Here is a 20,312-nt window from a genome sequence, read left to right as displayed (position 1 = left end):
GAAAAACAGACCCGGACACCAACACTGTGCATCATCCCCTTTCCAGTTTTCTCAAAAAGACACACATCTTGCAACATAATCACAACGGCAATTCTAAATGAGATGGGCAAACCATAATATTATGTCATGATGGTGCTGCTGCCACCAGTCTAACCTGACTACCGTATTGGTCCGAATATAAGGCGACCATTTTTACATAAACGAGAGATACAAAAATTGGAAGTCGCCTTATTTTCGCACCCAAGACGTCATAACCGCAAACATTTTCCAAGCTGAAAGCTACAGTAGAAACATTGTTAAACAAAATGTTCACGATTTCTTATATTAACTAAAACTTTGTTACCTCACACGGGGAAAACGATAAATCCATCCAATATTGCAGTAATTCACAATTGTTTCAAGTTGAAAATTATAATATTTGTTCTTGAGTAAAAATGTGAATGTTGAAGCATCTCAAAATGGCAACCTTTTATTACACAATTCATATTTGTACCTGCTTTGTGTACAATCGCGTGTTAAAATTTACGGTAATTTATCTTCAGATTTTTAACGGAAATATTTGTACTAAAGTATCACAGCTATTTTCTGAACGATTGTTTACGTTTACAAACATTTCGGATGTAATGTTTGGAAATTCACGGCTGCCAACTGTCTTTCCACAATATTTCTTTGTTGTAAAACGAACATTGCCGAAGACGCCATATTAACAGGAATTTGGTAGGTTGCTTCAAAAGATATTTTAATAATCCACTCTTTATTTAGGTAAAAACCTTTCAAACAACATAATTATCATAAATTATTCTTTAAAATTCATAGGACAGAGACTCTCTGTCAGAGAGTAATATGGACAAATATTCGCAGTCACGTAACCGAAGTTATTCATGGCCGTATGCTTCATCATGGCAGCTAGCCACTTGTTTTGTTCCGGCAAGCTGCATTCTTTGTTTACTTTCTTACGTTTAACACACTACTAAATAGTAATACGTCTTGTTCTGTGGTAATACGTAGCTTAAGTGAAACGGATAGTTAAATGCTGTATTTTAAGAGTGATTAATAGCCATTGTAAAAATTTTAAATTCGTAGATACAGTAAACTGTGAAAAATGAACAATCACACATCGGTGGAACGGCGGGGAACGAGCTCTGGACAAATAAACAGCTCTGAAGATGACAGTTATGCAGCTTCATTAGAGTAAACATACGAAAAAATTTCTGGTGTAAAACTTAAAAATGTAAATATTTTCTAATTGTTTTCTTTTGACTTTTAGGGTAGGCCATTCAAACTTTTTTTTAAATAAGTAATGTTTTAAATATAAATTAATTGTTATACATAAATTAAAAAAGGATTTATCAACACAAAATGATGTCTGAAGAATTTTCACATTAATTTCTACCAAAATTATTTTTACACTTGTTTGGCCTCCTGAAACTGCAGGTCGACTTATATTCGGGCCAATACGGTAGTTTCTCTCTCTCTCCCACTTATGTCACAGAAGCTACTGCTGCCGCATTTTCAGAGCGTATTAAAACCTACACAAAATACTGTATGTGCTTTGCGATGTTTCAAATGTTTTCTGATTATTAATATTTTGGCGTCAATATTCCCTCTTTTTTCAATGGTTCCTGAGAATTGCTGCTTTGTTAAATTGGGGGTTATAGTGTACTAATATATAACGTAAATAGATACTTGAACACTATTCTAAGGAAGGAACTCAATTATGTCAAGAACACATAAGAGTTTATACCAAATCACTAAATCGTTGAAAAAATAATAAAAAGAAACATTTTAATTTAAAAATAAACAGACACAAAATTCACAGAAATAATACTTAAGAAAGTTACACAGTAAGTTGAAGTTCTCAAATCACATTCAAAATTCTATATTAAATTTTTCAGCCAATAATATGTACCTAAAATTTTACAATACCGACATTCATTGAGCATTTTTAAAATAGGATACATATACTACAGTCATGTTTTTTTTATAAATTATGATAATGGGTGCAGACAGACACCGTGGCTACCTAATTTAAAACAATATTTACGTCAAATATTTATAATTGCCAGTATAATGATAAACCAATAAACCAATTCCATATATACACATACATAGTCACTTATTTCAATTTGTCTCTTCTAATTGTGGTTGTATTTTAATTTTTTTTAATAAAAGCATATTCCACACACATGTAAACAAGACCAAAAAAATAAAACCAAATCTGAAACTACAGAATGGAAATTATTACCACCATCAGAAGTACATTTCTTTGAGCAATATACATTCACCCTTGTTCAGACGTAGTGAGCTGTCAGAAATTTTATGACAATTACCTATTATTAACATCAGTCATAAACTATCAGCCTTTAAATATTATAATAAAATATTGCATTATGATTGTAAACTAAATACCTAATGAATGACTAATCCTTTAATATACAATAGTCAAGAAATTTACATTAAGTTAGCATTCATGAAAGACAAACCTGATAAACAAGCTACACCAGAAGATGTTCTTTAGGGAGTGCTTATTTGTAAGATTCAGACATTGTGGCTGTGCAAAAAAAAAAATATATAAAAAATTACTGTTTTTATTTTCAGACAAATACTGTTATTATTTTTTATCTCAATAAATAAAAAAAGCTCCAAACAAAAACTCTAAGTGAAAAATGAAAAGCAGCACAAACCACAGGCTGAGAGTACTTGTGTGCAACTGTCTATATTTCACTTTAAAATAATGAATAATATTTTGATGAATTGTCAATATTAGTAAAAAGTACCTACCTAAAATATTTTCATTAGAATGGAAGTCCTCAAATTGTAGTGTTTACTAGTAATATTTTACAGCAGAGAACTCCTTTTCTCTTGCTCTGTGGAGGATGTAATAAAAAATGTCTCTTGTATATTAAAATTTACATGAACTAGAAAGGTCTGTGCTCAACCATATTATGGCTAAAAAAATATTCAATACAAAAACTACAAGGACATTGAATAACAAACAAGCGCCAACAGACAATATCAGTACTAGCTGCTTGTAGCAACTTTTGAGGATTCCTCCGGCTCTGGAAAATATCGAACCTGCTCCCTCATTTTAGATGTGTGGTCCATTGTGTTTTCAATACTGGACAGTGTCCTGCAGAACAAAAACACCAAGCACAATTTCACAATTTCAAACTAAAAGAAAAAAACCACACACACATATATAGTGCCTACACATACATTTAAGAGTTTAAGAAGTAAGATAATTTATTCCATTTAATTGGGCTGAAAGGAACCCAAATAAATAGAGACTGGCATGTAACATGAAACACTGCTGAATTCTTATGAATAAAAACATGAAATACTAGGCCTGTGCAAATATTTGAATTTACGAATACAAATAATGAATTACCTATTCGTATTTGTTTTGACCTCGAATGCCAACACTTCGAAATTACAAATACAGTGTTTTATCGCATAATCGTCGCACATTTTATACTAAAACCAAGTTTGAAAGTAGGAGTACGACGTAAATACGTAAAAAAAAAAAAAATTGGTTAAGGTAAAGTTAATCATAACAACAAAACCTATTCATATTACTTTTTAATTAATTAAGTATACAAAAGCTTGCTAAACCATTTAAATTAATAAGTCATCCAACAAAAACTATGTTCAACTTAAAATAGAAAAATGGAAACCATGACCCCAACATGATATAGAAAACATAAATTTGGTCGTAGTACACACTCGCCACGAAAGAGTGCGGGCTATCAATATTGTTATTTGTCTACATATGCGCACTCTATACATGCATCAACGTAACCAAACATGAATGATGCCAACTGGCACTGACTACAATCTTTATACGCGGTACACAGCGGTGACAGAGATGAATAGATAAAGGTTATTATGTTTGAAAATGTCTGTAATAGAAAATTTGCACATCGGACAAATTTGTATTTCTGTTAATTACACATATAGCGGTAATATCCAAACGAATAATAGATTTCAACTTTAAAATAAATTGTTTTATACGGGATAAAAGTTTATGGGCAAAAAAAAAGTACATATTAATGAGAAAAAGGCAGAACCAACACAATTTACCATATTGGTCAGGGAATCTTTTTTGGTGTGTTAATCTTAAACAAGTTTTACTGAAATTCTGTTACTGTATTTTCCCCATTATAACTACAGTCAAACCTCTATCTATCGAACTCGCATGTATCGATTGTCCGTGTTTATCGTATACTTTCTACGGTCCCGGCAAAATTGCCATACAACTAAGGTTAAAAAAGTCCGCTTGTACCGATGTTCGAATTATCGTTTTGTCCGCATTGATCGTACAAAATATGTGGTCCCATCACTATAAATTATAATAGATGATCGTTTAACCATAAAGATTTTGCAGAAATAACCATATCTTAGAAAGAAACCGTCATAAAAACAGTAACGATAGTATACAGTAGTAAAAATCACCTTAAATCTGCAGCCAAGTAATGGAGCACGTAAATATGAAGAAAAGACAAATGAACAACAACCTGCGAAGAATTATGGATGATGTACCATAACTACAGTACAAACCCAATTGTTATCCTAAGATAATTACCATAAAAAGAACAAGATTCTTTGTCGATACCATAATTACTGCAGAAGCACGATAGCTACCACATTTGCACTACAGTTACCGTAACAACCGAGATGTATATTTACCGTGACGGTAATGTATTTATTTATGACATTAAAATTAAAGAACATTATTGAAAAAAAGGATGTTAAATTTTTATACGTACGTTTGGCACATGTTGCGAAGAAATAATGCGATCTGAAAGAATGCAGTACTACTACGAAAAGTGAAATGGGTAATCGTGGATTTTTAGGTTATGGCAGTCTCTCGTTTTTCAGTAATATCGGCCGAAAATTAACAAGCGTATCGGAAGTCGGCAGAAATGCCGATTCAACTAAATATTGGCAAAATCGGCTTCTTCAGTACAGCTCTACATTTGATGACATGAGTAAACATATTTCAGACTTCAGGATATTGAAAAAGACTTTAATTTCCATGTAGATTTATTGTGCATATGTTTTTTTTTTTGCAAGTGTAAATTGAATTAAGTAAAATACTTCCATTTTTATTTATTTTTCAACTGATTAACTTTAATGATAAGTAACTGATATATTTCTGACACTAATTTTGAGGTTGTAATATTTTTAAAAAATTCTTAGAGTGAAGTCCACATCTATTGAATGTCCGCATCTACTGAATTTTTTTGTTGGTCCCCTGAAAAACGATAGATAGAGGTTTGACTGTACCAAATTGCCCGACAGAAACTTGAAAACCGAATGCTGTTCCACTAGACACAGCACTTTGGATCTAAAAACGGAACCAAAAACATCAAGCAACTTTTATATGAGATTTTTTCTTCTTCTTCCAAACTTTGACACACTAAAATATTGGTGTGACAATTATGTGATAAAACATGGTATTCACACAACTGTAAAAGCTAGGTACCTAAGAGGAAACATAAAATTACATAACACGTTCATCACCTTATAATATAGTTTTGTTCTACTTGTATTTAATAGAAAACACTGGAAAGAGAAAGAATGGGCAACACTATAGATTTTTAAAAACAGAACACAAACAATATACAACATACATACCGTGACCTCTTAGAGTCCACACTACTTAAATCTTCATCATCATAACTTGTTTCATCAGCGAAATTCAGCTTTGAAATTATTTCCCGATCTTCATTCTGAAATAAAAATATTAAATAACATTATAAGAACCAATGCTTCACAGGTGAAGATAAATTTTGTTATTTTTGTTTTAAAACCACGTATACTAACTTTTACAATAATGTGTAACTGGTTTATTTGATGAGAGAATCTTTGTTTTTCACCTACGTAAGTTAAAATATATGAAAATCTCACCTATCATTACTCATGATAATATTTTCTCTCAACTATTTGCACTTAATTAAACACTAAATCTAAAATCTGGTTTTCAATTAATTTTTACCTCAAGTGTTTTTTACTCACTGGCCTACTTGAACAAATATATTTTGTATGGAAATTATGAACAAAATAATTTGAGTCTGCTGGTTAGCACATTTTATACTTTTCAAAACATTTAAATTTAATTCGAACTTGAAAAAAAATTTGAATAATTGTACTACAGCAAAATACAATCTGAGTTCATCTCAAAACTGAGAAAAATAAATACCAAATCATTAAACAATTTTATCTGAACTCTATGGTCTAGATCCATTACTAGGGACAAGATTATATGGCGAATTACAATAAAACTGAAATAACAGCGAAATGACACCAAATAAGTTATATCATGGAATTAAGTAGCATTTATCAAAAACTTAATTCAATCATAAAAAAAGTCATCTCTTAAAGTTTGAAATTCAAGAAATGTAATTTCCGGACAAAAAAATTGTACTAAAGTGCGCATGGATCAGAAAAAATTAATTTAATTTCTTTAATTGAGGAGCTCAGTTTGGATTACTTTTAAACCACAAATGCGCTCTAATTTATATTTATTGTTCTGAATGTACCTGTTTTTAGACCAATTCATCACAGATTATTTTATCGTAAAAATGCAGCATATTAAATTTATTACTACTTTGGTGGCGTAAGTATTACAAAACAGCCTCTAAAAAAATTAATCAATAAAATTGAAATTTAAAAAAAAAATTTGGACGAAAAATAAAACCATAAAATCTTGTCTCAACCCATTACTAATCCACAGCAAGAACCACTCACCTCATCCTTGTTGAGACAGTCCACGCAGCGGCAATGCTGGCCGCAACTCGCCCCCATCTTGCGGCAGCTGCAGTTCTTCTTGAGGCACCTGCCCTTGCCCCTGCAGGAGCACTTGGTCTGGCCGTCCGCCGTCCTCTTGGCCCCCCGGTCCGTGTTCAGCACGGACGGGCGCTGTGGAACCCAAGACCTTCTCCGCGACCGGTGCCACACCCCATCCCTCACTCGGGCAGAAGGGTTACTTTCATGTTCCACCCAACCCAGTACAGTACTAACGAGTAATCGTCAGCACAACCCTCTTATCTTACCAAGTTTTCCAAGGAAAAACAAAAAGATGTTACAGTGGAACCTTGTTAATAATATGATATCGGTTAATCCAAATTCCTCGTTATTACAAGCCTATTTTAATCCTTGGCAACATGAATAAGATGTTCAGTGTTAATTTGTTTGTATATTACGAAATACAGAATAATCTGTAATGCAAAGTTCCATTGTGGCCAAAAAGTACCGTATTTACCTGAATGCAAGACAATAATTTTTTCTCCCGGCAACAGTAAAAAATTTCACATTCGTCTTGCATTTGAAAATCTTGATTTTTGATGGTAGTTTGTCCCACATTTTTAGGCTAATACAATGTGAAATTACTTTTATGGGTACAGGCAATAAATAACTATTAACATTATAATCATTTAATGAAAAATACAGTACAATTTCAAGCTAATTTGTACGCAAAAGGATTATAAAAAACATCTACGGTACTAGTTGCCATGCTTTGTTTTTTTGCGCTCACGCCATAGATAAAGTATGCACGAAAGAAGACGTGAAACCTAGACTTGGGAGTTGGTAAACCAGGTCATTTCTCATGCTGAATTTTGTAGTACATGATATCTCCACTATGTTGCGAGCGCTGTAACAATTTTAGTAACCCAAAGTGTTGTATACGTTTTAACAATGTTATTCTATGTAAACGAAATTGTTTATTTTCGTTAATAAACAAATGCGGTAAATTGCGGGAACCTAAAATGGATAGTGTTGAAAGGCGAGGAACATCAAGTTCTTTTATAAAGAAAGGCTCTCGAACATATCACGATGCAAATTTTAAGCTCATTGTGGTAAAATATGAAGAAGAAAACAACAGTGCTGCATCAAGACGTTTTGGCATATCCGAAGCAAACGTGCGTAAAATGTTTATTTATAGCTTGTTATATACTATTTTCTGGTTTATAAAGGTTAAAAAGTTGACCTCGTCTTGCATTCGAGTCGTCTTGCAATCGGGTAAATACGGTAGTTTCACATATATTTAAAATAGTATAATACAAAGTGTAGAAGTGAAACCCCCGTATTTACGTTTCCAGTAATTATTGACATTTTCTTTAGGTCCCATTAAATGTCATTAAATGCAATGCAGTACTTTCCCTCAAATTAAACCGAAAAAATTACCTACTTTCTTCCTACAATTCAAGTCTCTTTTTCTACATAAAAACCTGTTTATTTTTTTACGTAAAACTTATTTTAGACTTCTGCACAACTTTGCAACACTGGCTTAGTCACAATACACTTACAGGTTCTCCAATGTCATGACAAAACTGTTTACACAGTGGGACCTATGCACAAATTTATATTTTCTACATCACACTACAGCACAAGATGACAGATGGAATTCAGCTTTGCGTGACAAAATGCACAACTTTGCTATTTGTTTTTAAAAAAATAAGCATTTCATTACATTCCCTGACCTACTTAATATTTCTAGACTATTCTCTGATTTTCCTCAGAAATTCACAGTTCCAAATTTTCCCTAATGCTGAACATCATGTAATAACTAGAGACCTGAAAAAGTAGATGTTATTTTTCTCCCCCCCCCCCCCCTACCCAAAAAAAAAAAGTATTATTTCCTTACTTTAAAACTGGTACTGATTTTTTTTTTAACAAAATTACGAATTATTGTTTACAAACACTAACTTCTGCTGTTTTTGTCTCTTTTTTCATATGTAACTGCACAGTTGCATTGTCTGCACATTAATGTTTTTGGGTCAGAAGCGTAGAAACCTTCACGTTTGAATTCTTCCGCCCGTATATACGCATTTACGGGAGGCTTAAGCATTTCAAACAAAATATGGGTAACTTTATACTTAATTTAACATTAGCTGTACAATTATTTTAAAGCAATGCTCAAAATCCAGAAAACCACAACGAAAACAAACACCTCATGTAATCGCACTAGCTACGTTATGTTACTCGAAGATAAAATAATTGGTTTTCACGGCAAACTTGTTTACAAATTCGTAGTATTTCATTTTTTGAGGTTACGATTGATGTTCCATACTTGTATGTCTCTTTCGTGTTATTCAACTATAACTTTAAACTATGGGTATAGTATAGAAAAGTTTAAAAATTAATTTCAATAATTATTTAACAATAAATATTTTCGTTCGTATTATACTACAACGTAATTTATGAATTAAAGTTTTTGACAGAAGAAAATTGTTTAAACGAAAATAACGAACAAAACTGAGTGACCAACATAAAATCTCAAACATTCTTAGCAAGCCGATTTATTTTCAACCCAAACGTAAAGGCACCGTTAAAAATATAAAAGTAAATTTAATTGATGTTATAAGAATATGAGAACAATTTACGAAATAAATTGAATATTGCATTTATATAATTATGTATAAATATTTTTCAAGCCCGTGACTTTTTTTTTTGTGCAACAAGTCAACACCGTTGAGAAAAGGAAGATAGCGACTAAACTAAGAAATCAAAATAACCGTAGTATCTAGAAAAGTAATGAACTTACGGAAAATCATTGTAAATATGCGTATGTATAATTAATTACGATACATCTTTATTTTGATACGTAATTTTTAGACGGTTTTAACAAAATTTCTTTAAAATGTGCCAAAAGCATGATAAATAGGCGTTTTCAATTAAAAGTGCAGAAATTCGCGTTTTACACGTGAAAATGCTTAAATTCGCGTTATCGCGGTAGCGAATTTTTCAGGTCTCTAGTACCTAATAACATGTAATAAATCATCTACTTTCTTTTATGATAGGCACCAAAACCAACCTCTGATCCTGGGTTTTCTCAAATTCGAGACTAGCATTGGATTAATTAAGAAAATGCATTATGTCACTCTTTTGATACTGCCCTACCTTCAGCCTCTGGATTTTTTGGAACAGAGGTGTTTTCCGCCAATCTGGGTCAGCAAACGAATCGTCAATGAAGTCGTCATCTGATTCAATCAAACTTCTATGTGGCGGTAAAATTTCAACATTTTCCTTTTTCTTCTCTTGCTACAAAAAAAAAGTCAAAACATGATTTTTTTTTGCAATAGTTAATTCCAATTAAAAAAAAAAAAAAACAACACATTTTTATACATCTATGATAAACATATTGTACAATAATGGATATTATGACTACCAACAAATGAACACAAAATTCTCTGCTGTTTTGAAAGTAGAATATACAGGAAAGGAAAGCCCCCCTTATTTACACTTTTCAGAGTGAACAAAGATAAAAGTGTAAATTGCAGGTAAGTTTAAGTTGAGGGAAAACTCTAAAACTCATCTCATACATACATATGCACCTAATTTTCTGGAATTTTTCTTCAACAAATACTTTACATAAAAAAAATATACATATAGTATGTATACTAGACCACTAACATATCAATACTCAGCCCATGCAAAAACACATCTCATAAAAATAACAAAAAGTTTAAATTTATCATTGAATAAATTAATTCTTACTTGTATTATAAGTTGAATAAAATTGTACAAAAAATACTGACGTGTTCAAAAGTATCCGAAAGAAAATTTACATATCAATTAAGTGTCTAACGTGTGTCGCACCTTTTTTTTTAGGCCAGTTGGCCTAGTTAGATTTTCCGTCAAGCCGTGTTATTATTTTTTTTTTGCGTTCGAGACTCCGCCAGTCAGTGGAGGTGGGAACTATCAGCGTGTGTTTATACTCTGTGTACACAACAGCTTGCCTTCTGAGCCAACCAAAAAGGCTTTGGGTGGTTTTGCCAGGCGGACAGGGGGGCAGACTCACCTTGCTGCGGTGGTGCTTGCGCTCTCTCTCCTCCTCCAGCTCGGCCGTCCGCTGGTCCAGGAGCCCCCGCACGGATGCCAGCTCCGCCTCGCTCTCCTCCAGCCTCCTCTGCAGGACCTCCAGCTGCTCGAACGACTGCTCCAGGATCCGGATGCGGTCCCGCAGCATCTTGTCCCCGCCTTCCGGCTGGACGCCCCTCAGCTGGTTCAGCAGCATGAACACCTGCAGGACAGACCGGACCGAGACTTTCGACCATATCCAACATAAAATGGTATAGTGCAGGAACGTCTTAAAAGAGTTTAACTGTAGTTTAAAAAGGCACTCCGGGAAAAAAAAAATTAATATACAGCACAATGGTACTTCAAGAGTCGTAATAAGCACTCTATAGAAAGATAATACGTATACAGAAGAGCATTTGTTTTCTTTCTACAAGATGTCCACAACAAGACTGTAATAAAATTACTACGGCTTCCCCCTGAAAAAAATACCAAATTCACCCCAGAGGCGGACTCAGCTTCGAACTCTGGGGAGGGCAGATGACCACAGGGTTTGTTTGCTACAAAATTAACTCCTGGTTAAATGGCGAAATAACCCTTTTTAAAAATATCAGCCATTTAAAAACCTATTATTGCACATTTCTAATTTATCTTGAAGAAATTTAAAACACTACAGTTTTAACTTATTTTTAAGAGTACTAAGTTAAAAAAATTACACTAAAGTATTACTAATAAATGTAATCATACATTAAAAAAACCAAACCGACAAAATAGGTTAGGTGTGGACTGGAGTAGATAATTTTTTTTTAGGATTCTGATGAGAGGGAGGAGGTAGTCGCCCCCATCACCCCTGCCATAGGACAACCACTGAATCGCAACATCTTACATGGGAAAAAATAACGTACCTTCATCTTATGGACAAAATGACAGGCACGAGACATTTGACCATATTCGACATAAAATGGTATAGTGCGGGAATGTCTTAAAAGAGTTTTATTGTAGTTTAAAAAGGCACTCCAGGAAAAAAAAATTAATATACAGCACAATGGTACTTCAAGAGTTGTAATAAGTGCTCTATAGAAAGATATACATATACAGAAGAGCATTTTTTTTCTTTTTGAAAAATCACACAAATATATGGGTGAAATGTATTTCGCTAGAAAACCAAAAAAAAAATGTACTCAAATAAAACGGAACAATAAGTTAAACCTTGAGCAACTTGAAATCCACCCAAAAAATCTGAACTGAGGATTAAAGAATGTGCCAAATCATAAAATTGCCAGATACAAGACCTTTTACTGTACTATTACCATTAAACTATGCATACACAAAACTGGATATATAAAAAACTAGCATGATACACAGACTTAATTCCACCATCCGTTGCACCTAGATTTCCATAACTACAAACCTTAAACACCTATAAAAAAAACCACATATAATGATTGCAAAGAAGGATGGGACAAATTTTATGAAACAAATATGGTAGAGCATGAAAACACAATCCAGAAAATATTCAAAACTGAAATGAATTTGCAACGTGCGCTTCGGCATTCAGAGGCCCGCCGGCTCCTCCCCTTCCCTCGTTACCCTTAAAGCCCCCTCCCGCACTCCCTTGTGACGTCCGCGTGACGTAGGCGCCTGCTTCCAGGCCTACTGAATGTGACACTAGCGCCATCTGGATTTTTTATATATAGGGGTGTAATTATTTTGCTCGTTCTGTTCTGTTCCGGGAGCGATCGCCGTGAGGGGTGCTTCGGCGTCGCGCCGTGTTACGCATGGCTACGAGGTGTTCTCTGGTCGGTGTCTTACATTTTTTTTTCTTGATAATTATGTAATTTGCCTTCTGCGTCATGTTTGGCTTGCCTCCTTTTTGGCCTCATAAAGTAATGTTTGTTGGACACCGAATTTGTTTCGTAATTTCCTGGTTTGCATTGCCAGTGTGTTTCACCTTGTGCATTTCTTTGAATTTGTTTTTTGCTTTCGACCCATTTTCCGTCGGGGCGTTTGTCGTTTTTCTCCGCCGCACCTCTCACGTCCGGACAGGCAGCATTCTACCTGCTATTACCATGATTTAAATAACGTTAGCACATAACATTTGTATATTGACTATTTGTATTGCTTTCAGTACCTGTTTACGTAATTCTTTCGTAATTCTTGTTATATGTTGCCCCTCTATATTCATATGGGGCTTGATTTAAAGAATAATAAAATTGTGTATTTTTGTATTTCTGATATTTACGCTTATTTCTTTAGGGGTTACACAACACGTCTGGCACTCTGCCTGTCCCTTTACAGGGGCCATAGTTTTTTTTTTAATGTTTCTTATTGTTAACGTCATTGAGGTAAAGTGAGGTGGATTTCCCCTTCCCCTTCACGGTACTTCAAATTCTGCGCAACTCTGCTAGCGGAGTGTTTTTGCTGTTGTGTTTACTGTTTCAGAGCCATGTCTTCGCCGGGGGTTGCCTGGTTATATAAGCTGCACAAGGAGGAACTCATCCAACATTGCGAAGAAAATCAATTAGAGGCTTCGGCGACGGACACCGTGGCGGTGCTTCGCGCGCGCCTCGCTCAGTTCGTGCGTGACTCGTGTGCAGCCATTCCTGAGCCCCGGACACGGCAGTCCCCTCCTGACGTGAGTCCGCCCACGGGCGCTTCCTTTAATCAGAAGCTCTTCTTTGTAGCCTTAAAGCCGCTCCCCGTGTTGGGCGGAAGCGAGCCGCGTGCCGCTTTGGATTTTGTGATCGCTGCGGAGCGATTGTTTAAATTGAATTTGGTTCCTGCTGAGGCTTTCATGAAAGCCCTACTGAGTAAGTGCACTGGCACTTATGTGCAACTTCTTACGCAGGCTATTTCACATGGAGACGATTTCGCGGCGTTTAAAAAACAGTTGGTTCACACTGTTTGTCCGCCCCGTGTTCTCGACGTGTGTAAACGAGAGCTGGTTTTTCGCTTTCAAAAGCCCGATGAATCTGTCACTCAGTTTGTAAATTCTGTTAGTGATTATGCCGATGCTTTGAGTTTGGGAATTCCTGAAGGGGAATTTGTGCAGTTGATCCTAGGTAATCTTGCGCCGGTGGTGCTTCAGAACTGCGCTATGTTGACACCTCCATCTACCCTGAATGCCTTACGTGAGTGGGGCGGTGAGGTAGAAAGCCGTATCGCTGCGGCAAGCAAGTACTGCTCTGAATTTCCCGTGTCTACGCGCGGCGCTGTCTCTAAGTCGCCACCTTTCAATAGAGAATATTTTTCCCCCAGGCATGTCGGCATGACTGACTGTCGGCCTGCCACTTATGCGCGACCACCTGACGGAAGTGCATGTTACGGCGACGCCGCGCCTGTTTTCGAGAGACGCGCCCCAGTGAGTGACGTGTTACGTCATTCGTTAGAAGAGTTGCTTCCGCATGTCGCCTCACGCGCCGGGGTGCGCGCTCATGTGAACGAGTCTCCCGGCGGGCCGGCCCGTCCGCGTGGCCGCCCGACCGGCGGTATCCATGCTTGTGTAAGCGAGCCGCCTGTCGCGCTTGCTAGCCCCCGCGGTGTGTCGAGCGGCGCGGCGCTTGCTCGTGTAAGCGAGCCGCCCCTTGCCGCGACCTTGAACTTGGCCGTGAATAACGCAGCCGCGCTCCCCGCTAGGATTGATACTCGCGGCCGTGGCCGATGTGCTAATTGTTGTGTTTTCGGACACGTTACGGCCGAGTGCACTAGTTCTCGAGTTAATGCTGGCGAAAGGCGGTGTTTCCGCTGCGGTCAGGCGGGCCATTACCGAGTCCAATGTCCGGGAAACCGGCATTGATGACACGCAGGAAGGGTCGTAGTCGTCGTGTTATGCACAAATCCTTTCCTCAAGCGTTTTTACATTTTCTTCCCTTACTTGTACTGGGTAATTTTTACCCCGCTCTCGTCGATACAGGAGCCACTTGTTCGTGCATCAGTGAGGCATGTTTTGACAGTTTGCTTAGCCAGCATCGTCATTTGAAGCGTTTAGTTGTCAATGAGCCTGATGTAATCATTTCCGTGGCCAATGGCGACATCGTGCGCGCCCGTCGCTCGGTGATTTTACACTTTAAGGTTCACAGATTTTCTTGGAGTTGGAAGTTTATTGTGGTTTCTGGACTTGCGTCTAATTTTGTTTTGGGTCTCGATTTCCTTAGTAACACGCGTTGCGTGTTGGATTTGCATAGACACGAATTGTCTTTTGGTTTTGCGCCATCTATAAAAATTCAGCTGCGGCACGAAAAACGCGTGCCCATTGTCATGTCCTGTAAGGAACTGACGAGTCACGAATCCAACCAGGCTATCGCTGACTTAGTAAGCGAGTTTCCAGATGTGATAACCCGCAAGATTGGCAGGTGTGATGTACTGCCTTATCTTTTCTATGTGAGGGATGAGGTACCCGTTCGTAGCAGATATATAAAAGTGTCACCCCCGAAACTTCAGTTCATGAGAGAAATTATTCAAAAATTGTTGGCTGCCGATGTTATTACCCCATCTACATCCGATTTCAGTACCCCAACCTTCTTGGTACCCAAGAAGGACAGTACGGAATGGCGATTAGTTCACAATTTCCAGGAATTGAATCAGAAGATTATTGATGACAGATGGCCATTACCTACAGCGGAGAGTGCTCTACAGCACTTGGGCAAGGCTCGTATATTTTCTGTTATCGACCTTAATCATAGTTTCCACCAATGTCTGTTGGACCCAAGTTGCCGTAAATATATTGCCTTTTCAACCCCTTTCGGTCATTACCAGTTTAACAGAATTCCTATGGGCGTCAGTTTTGGCAGCCAGGCCTTGAGCCGCGTGCTTGATCACGTGTTAAGTGATTTCAAATTTCGTTTTGTTTTCAACTACATTGACGACATTATTGTATATAGCAATTCTTTTGAGGAGCACCTTGACCATCTAAGGGAGGTCTTCCTTCGCCTTCGTGCTGCCAAACTTACGGTCAATCCTAAGAAAATTTCCCTTGGCCGAAAGTTCGTGAAGTTTCTGGGCTATGTTATTTCCGAGGGCTCCTTGCTCATGGACCCGGATAAGGTTGCTCCCATTGTCGCCTTCCCCAGACCTAAGAATATCAAGGGTGTGCAACGTTTTTTGGGCATGCTTGGGTATTATTCCCGCTTCATCAAGAATTTTGCTGCCCTTTGTGCCCCCTTAAATGCCCTTCGTAAAAAGGACGTTCCCTTTGTTTGGGGCCCCGAACAGGAAAAGGCGTTCGCTACCCTGAAGTCTCAATTGGGCTCTCCTCCCGTTCTGGTTCTGCCTGATTTCAGCAAGCGTTTTGCCCTGTTTGTTGATGCCTCGTCCATTGCTCTAGGAGCAGTTCTCGGCCACCTGGAAGAGGGCAAACTCCGGCCAATAGCCTTCGCCAGCCGCTCGTTACTGGAGTCTGAACGAAAGTTAGGTACTTACGAGAAGGAGGCTCTTGCCTGCCTGTTCGGCTTGGAAAAGTTCGAATGTTATCTCGACTGTAGGGAATTCGATCTTTTTACAGATAATCAGGCTTTGAGCTGGCTCTGTAACCATCCTCAACAACTGGGCAAGCTGGGACGTTGGATACTTCGTCTTTCTCGTTTTAACTTTGTTATCCATCATGTTCGAGGAGCCGACAATGTAGTGGCCGACACGCTTTCGCGGATGTTTTGTCCCGAGGAGTTTTTGGTTGAAGAGAACGAGTCACCTAGTCCCGATGAACTCCTATGTGTGTGCAAGGTTTTCCCGGAGTCCTACCTTAATGTTCGTGAGTGTCAGCTTGACGACATTGTTTGTCAGAAAATCCGTAAGGACTTGCGAGACAAGAAAGTGGTCCCATTTGTGGAGGAACAGGGTCTGATTTATTTTACTGGCAGCATGGGGTCGAGCTCGTAAGGCAGTTGTGCCATTAATATTAAGGCCTATGGTACTTAAATACTACCATTCGTCCCTGATCGGAGGCCATCTGGTATGGATAAAACCTTCCGCTGCATTTCTGCGCATTTATACTGGCCGGATCTTCGCAACGACGTTCGTGCCTTTGTCAGATCCTGTCATGATTGCCAGATTTCGAAGCCACCCCAAAACACGAGGGTGGGCCTGTACTGTGCAGACCCGCCAGTGGCACCCTGGCATGTTGTCCATCTAGATATCTTTGGACCATTGACGCGCTTGCGTAAGGGTAATATATGCTTGCTTGTCTTGGTCGATATTTTCACTAAATTTGTCATACTTCTACCTCTAAAAAACATGAAAGCAGTTTCGATTGTCAAAGCCCTTCGGGAACAAGTGTGGAAGCTCTTTGGAGCCCCTGCCATGCTCGTGTCTGATAATGCCAGATACTTCCAGTCTAACATCTACAAGGATATGTGCTTTGAATGGGCAATTAAACCTATCTATAGTTCGGCATATTTCCCTCAGGGCAACCAATCAGAGCGTGTCAACAAGGTGCTCAAGGGGGTTCTCACTTCCTTTTATCGTTCAGATCAGACACTTTGGGATTCCGATCTGGACTACATTAACATGGGTCTTAACTCTGCTGTGCACTCCGCCAACGGTTTTCCTCCTTCCATTCCCTTTTTGGGCCGCGAGCTCACTCACCCTCTCCTGAATCTCTGGGGACTGCCGTCTCTAAGCTCCGCCCTAACTGAGGCTGACCTCGAGAAAATTCTTGATCTTGTTCCTTGTAATCTCCAGAAGGCCCGCCACATTGTCGAGACGCAGTACAACAAAACTAGGCAGCCCTATGGTTTTAGGGTTGGCGATATTGTTCTGGTGCGTTCATATGTTCTCCCTTCTTTAGCGGGACAGATCAATGTTAAGTTGCTTCCCCCATATGAGGGCCCGTTCACTATTGTGCGTTTTTTGGGCAATAATACTGTACTTCTCCAGGATTGTAAGAAAAAATCCAGGTATAAAAAGTGCCATGTAAGCCAGCTGAAAGTTTGTGTCTTAACGTGTAAGTTGTTTTGTTAGTAAGTATTAGCAGGTTTTCTCTCCCGTTGTATTTTTATTGATTTTACCTGCATGTCATTTATGAATAATCATCTGGAGCTGTTTGCTCTGGCCTAGCCTTATTGTCAAAATTTTCCCATAGAAGTTTGGAATTATTTTCTAGAGACAGTTTAAGACTTGTATTTTAACAGTTATAGCCATATTCTGATTTATTATTTATGTCCTAATAATCTTTGAATAAGTGTTTACAGTATGCAACTAGTACGGCAGCCCAGCTCTATATAAGGGTTGTTGGCTGAGTGGGGTGCTATTTTTTTTTACAATGTATTTTATGTTTTATTGTATATTTATTCCCTACTAAACTATGTGAATCTTTCCAGTGCACTCGAAAGTAAGTTGTGTGATTGGGCAGCTATATTTTTAGTATTTGTGGATGGCGCAGTGTGTTGTATGTTTTTCTTTGTAATTTCCTCTCCGCCACTCCATTATCCTGCTGCTGGCGAGCCGTCTTCGCCGCCTTTCTTCAGTCATCACCCAGCAAAGAGAGGAGACGTCCACTCTTCACTGCCTGCGTCATGCTCTTCGGCGGCTCCTGCTTCCTACGCTTCCTACCTGTTATGGACATAAGCCTCGACAGTGACTGCGCCATCTCTTCTCGTCGGTGTGCCCGCCGCTCCTGCTGGTTGTCTCCTACGAGGTGGGCCCTCTCGTAGTGTTAGAGACTTCCGTGTACTGTTTACGCAGCCCCTGCCTAGCCCAGAGATTCGTCGAGCAGTGATTCCTGCTGTGGCGCGCTTCGTCGGAGTGTTTGTGATGTGGCAGCACGCTGGCGCCCCTCTTCGAGCGCCGCTGCGAGCCGCCTCCCCTCCGTGCACTGCTGCGCCCGGCGGTGATGCCCTGTGAGACTTGCAGTTTCGGGCTGGATCGGAAGCTGTGATACGTACCTGCTCTTATTCTCCGTTACCGCCGCCCCCTCTTCTAATTCGCCTGCCACCAGCCCTTGTGGTGTTTTGGGGGCGGGCGCTTGCGCTGTGTGTCGTGTGGCGGCTTCTTCATGGATTGTGCTTTAGATACTTCTTCCTGCTTATCGCCGTCCCGCGCTGCTGGGGTGCTCCGGGCGCTGCAGTCCTGCTCGAAACTTCCCCCGTCTGCGGACTGGACTTGGTGCGTGTGAGCCATCTGTACTCCAGCTGCCTACTGGCGTCGCTGAGTTTTCACTCAATTTAACAAATATTTTATGTATAATTAAGTATACCTACATTAATTATACATAATAATAAATGTAGGTCACTTCAATATTTTTTGTCTAATTTACCAGAAGCCACTATACTACAAACTTACCTTTTCCTTTCTCTATGAACGTGTTACATAATGTGAACAATTTTTTTTAGATGGATTCCAATCCTCATTGCTACTCAAATTCATAATAAAGAATAATTTGGTATTTGTATCCAAGCTAATAAAGTAGAAACTCGAGCACAAAATTCAGCAGTAACCTTGTTCTGGTGCTCTTTCTCCAACTGGTCAATATCCTCCTTGTGCCGGGCGGCCAGCTGCCGCGCGTTCTCCCGGCAGCCCTCCGCATCGTCCCTGGCGGCGCGCAGCGCGTCCTCCAGCTCCGACAGGCGGCGCGCCTTGAACGACAGCTCCTTCTTCACCTCGGCGGCCAGCTCAAACAGGTGGGCCAGGGCGCACTTGGCCTCCGCCATGCTCTGCAGCGACTCCCACCGCGTCTTGCCCTTGTTCTCCTGGTCCGAGTCGGCGATCTTCTGCTGCAGGTCCGCCACCTGGGCGCTGCGCAGCTCCAGGTCCTCCTCCAGCTGCCGCCGGTCCTCGCGCAGCGCCGCCGCCTCCTCGGGCGACAGATCCCCGCCGTCCAACTGCTCCAGCTGCGCCCGCACCTGCCGGCACACCGGAGCTGCAGTGCCCGGGCTTCACCCGGCAGTGCCCAGGCTGATAATTAAGGGAACCAGCAGGGGAGAAACAACAGAAGGGGGGGGGGGGGGGGGGGCGGCAAGGGTATTTTGCCCCCCCCCCCCCCCCCCCTCCGAAACCTTGAAGTGGGGGCAAACGGGGTTAAAGAAAGTTCTGTGTAATCAATTTTTTAGATAATAAAAATGCTTAAATAGCACCATTCTCCACCTGGAAATACAAATTTTCCCAGGGGAGGACCCCCGGACCCCCCCGCTTCAATAGGGGGGATCGATGATTCTTTATAATAAGGGGTATTGCCCCCTCCCCCCCTTGGAAATTTAGTTGTTGCGCCCCTGGGAACCAGGGTAGTTTTTTTTTTAAAAATCTCAGGTCGACAGTTAATTTTTTATTTTTATTTTTGCAGGAGGTAAACTGTGCAAAACTTCAAAAGGCTTTAATTAAATTGTACACTTTTTTTTTTTTTAGATATAAAACAAACTTAATTTTTTTATAGTTTGAATGTTTTATGCAAAGCTTTTGAGAGTGAACACAAATGTTCTTTTTGTTTGTCTGTCTGGAGCATCCAGAGAAGTAGACAGTAATTTAAAATTTTTTTTCTTTGAAACTGAACGTCTATTGGCCAAAATTCTACTTCAAAGTGTTGT

At 39.1% G+C, this 20,312-nt stretch overlaps 1 protein-coding gene and 1 long non-coding RNA gene across 2 annotated transcripts in view; one reads left to right on the top strand and one right to left on the bottom strand.

The window, feature by feature from the left end:
- Window positions 1-1,765: 1,765 nt before the first annotated feature.
- LOC134536013 (chromosome-associated kinesin KIF4) overlaps window positions 1,766-20,312 on the bottom strand; it is a 38,209-nt gene continuing 19,662 nt past the window's right edge. The window contains exons 12-17 of the mRNA XM_063375507.1: window positions 19,230-19,634; window positions 10,805-11,026; window positions 9,904-10,044; window positions 6,751-6,921; window positions 5,638-5,732; window positions 1,766-3,130 (exon numbers count right to left, since the gene is read on the bottom strand). Of these exons, the coding sequence (XP_063231577.1) occupies window positions 3,022-3,130; window positions 5,638-5,732; window positions 6,751-6,921; window positions 9,904-10,044; window positions 10,805-11,026; window positions 19,230-19,634 (1,143 nt within the window). The 3' untranslated portion in view covers window positions 1,766-3,021. The remainder of the gene's footprint in view (window positions 3,131-5,637; window positions 5,733-6,750; window positions 6,922-9,903; window positions 10,045-10,804; window positions 11,027-19,229; window positions 19,635-20,312) is intronic.
- Window positions 10,546-19,714, top strand: LOC134536014 (uncharacterized). The gene is made up of 3 exons (XR_010075745.1): window positions 10,546-11,075; window positions 13,243-13,435; window positions 19,512-19,714. It is a non-coding gene; the product is annotated as an uncharacterized LOC134536014 (long non-coding RNA).

This window comes from Bacillus rossius, chromosome 10, assembly GCF_032445375.1.
Source record: "Bacillus rossius redtenbacheri isolate Brsri chromosome 10, Brsri_v3, whole genome shotgun sequence".
NCBI lineage: Eukaryota > Metazoa > Arthropoda > Insecta > Phasmatodea > Bacillidae > Bacillus > Bacillus rossius.
Note: the sequence above shows the minus strand (reverse complement) of the source record. Positions and strands in the feature narration are given on the sequence as shown.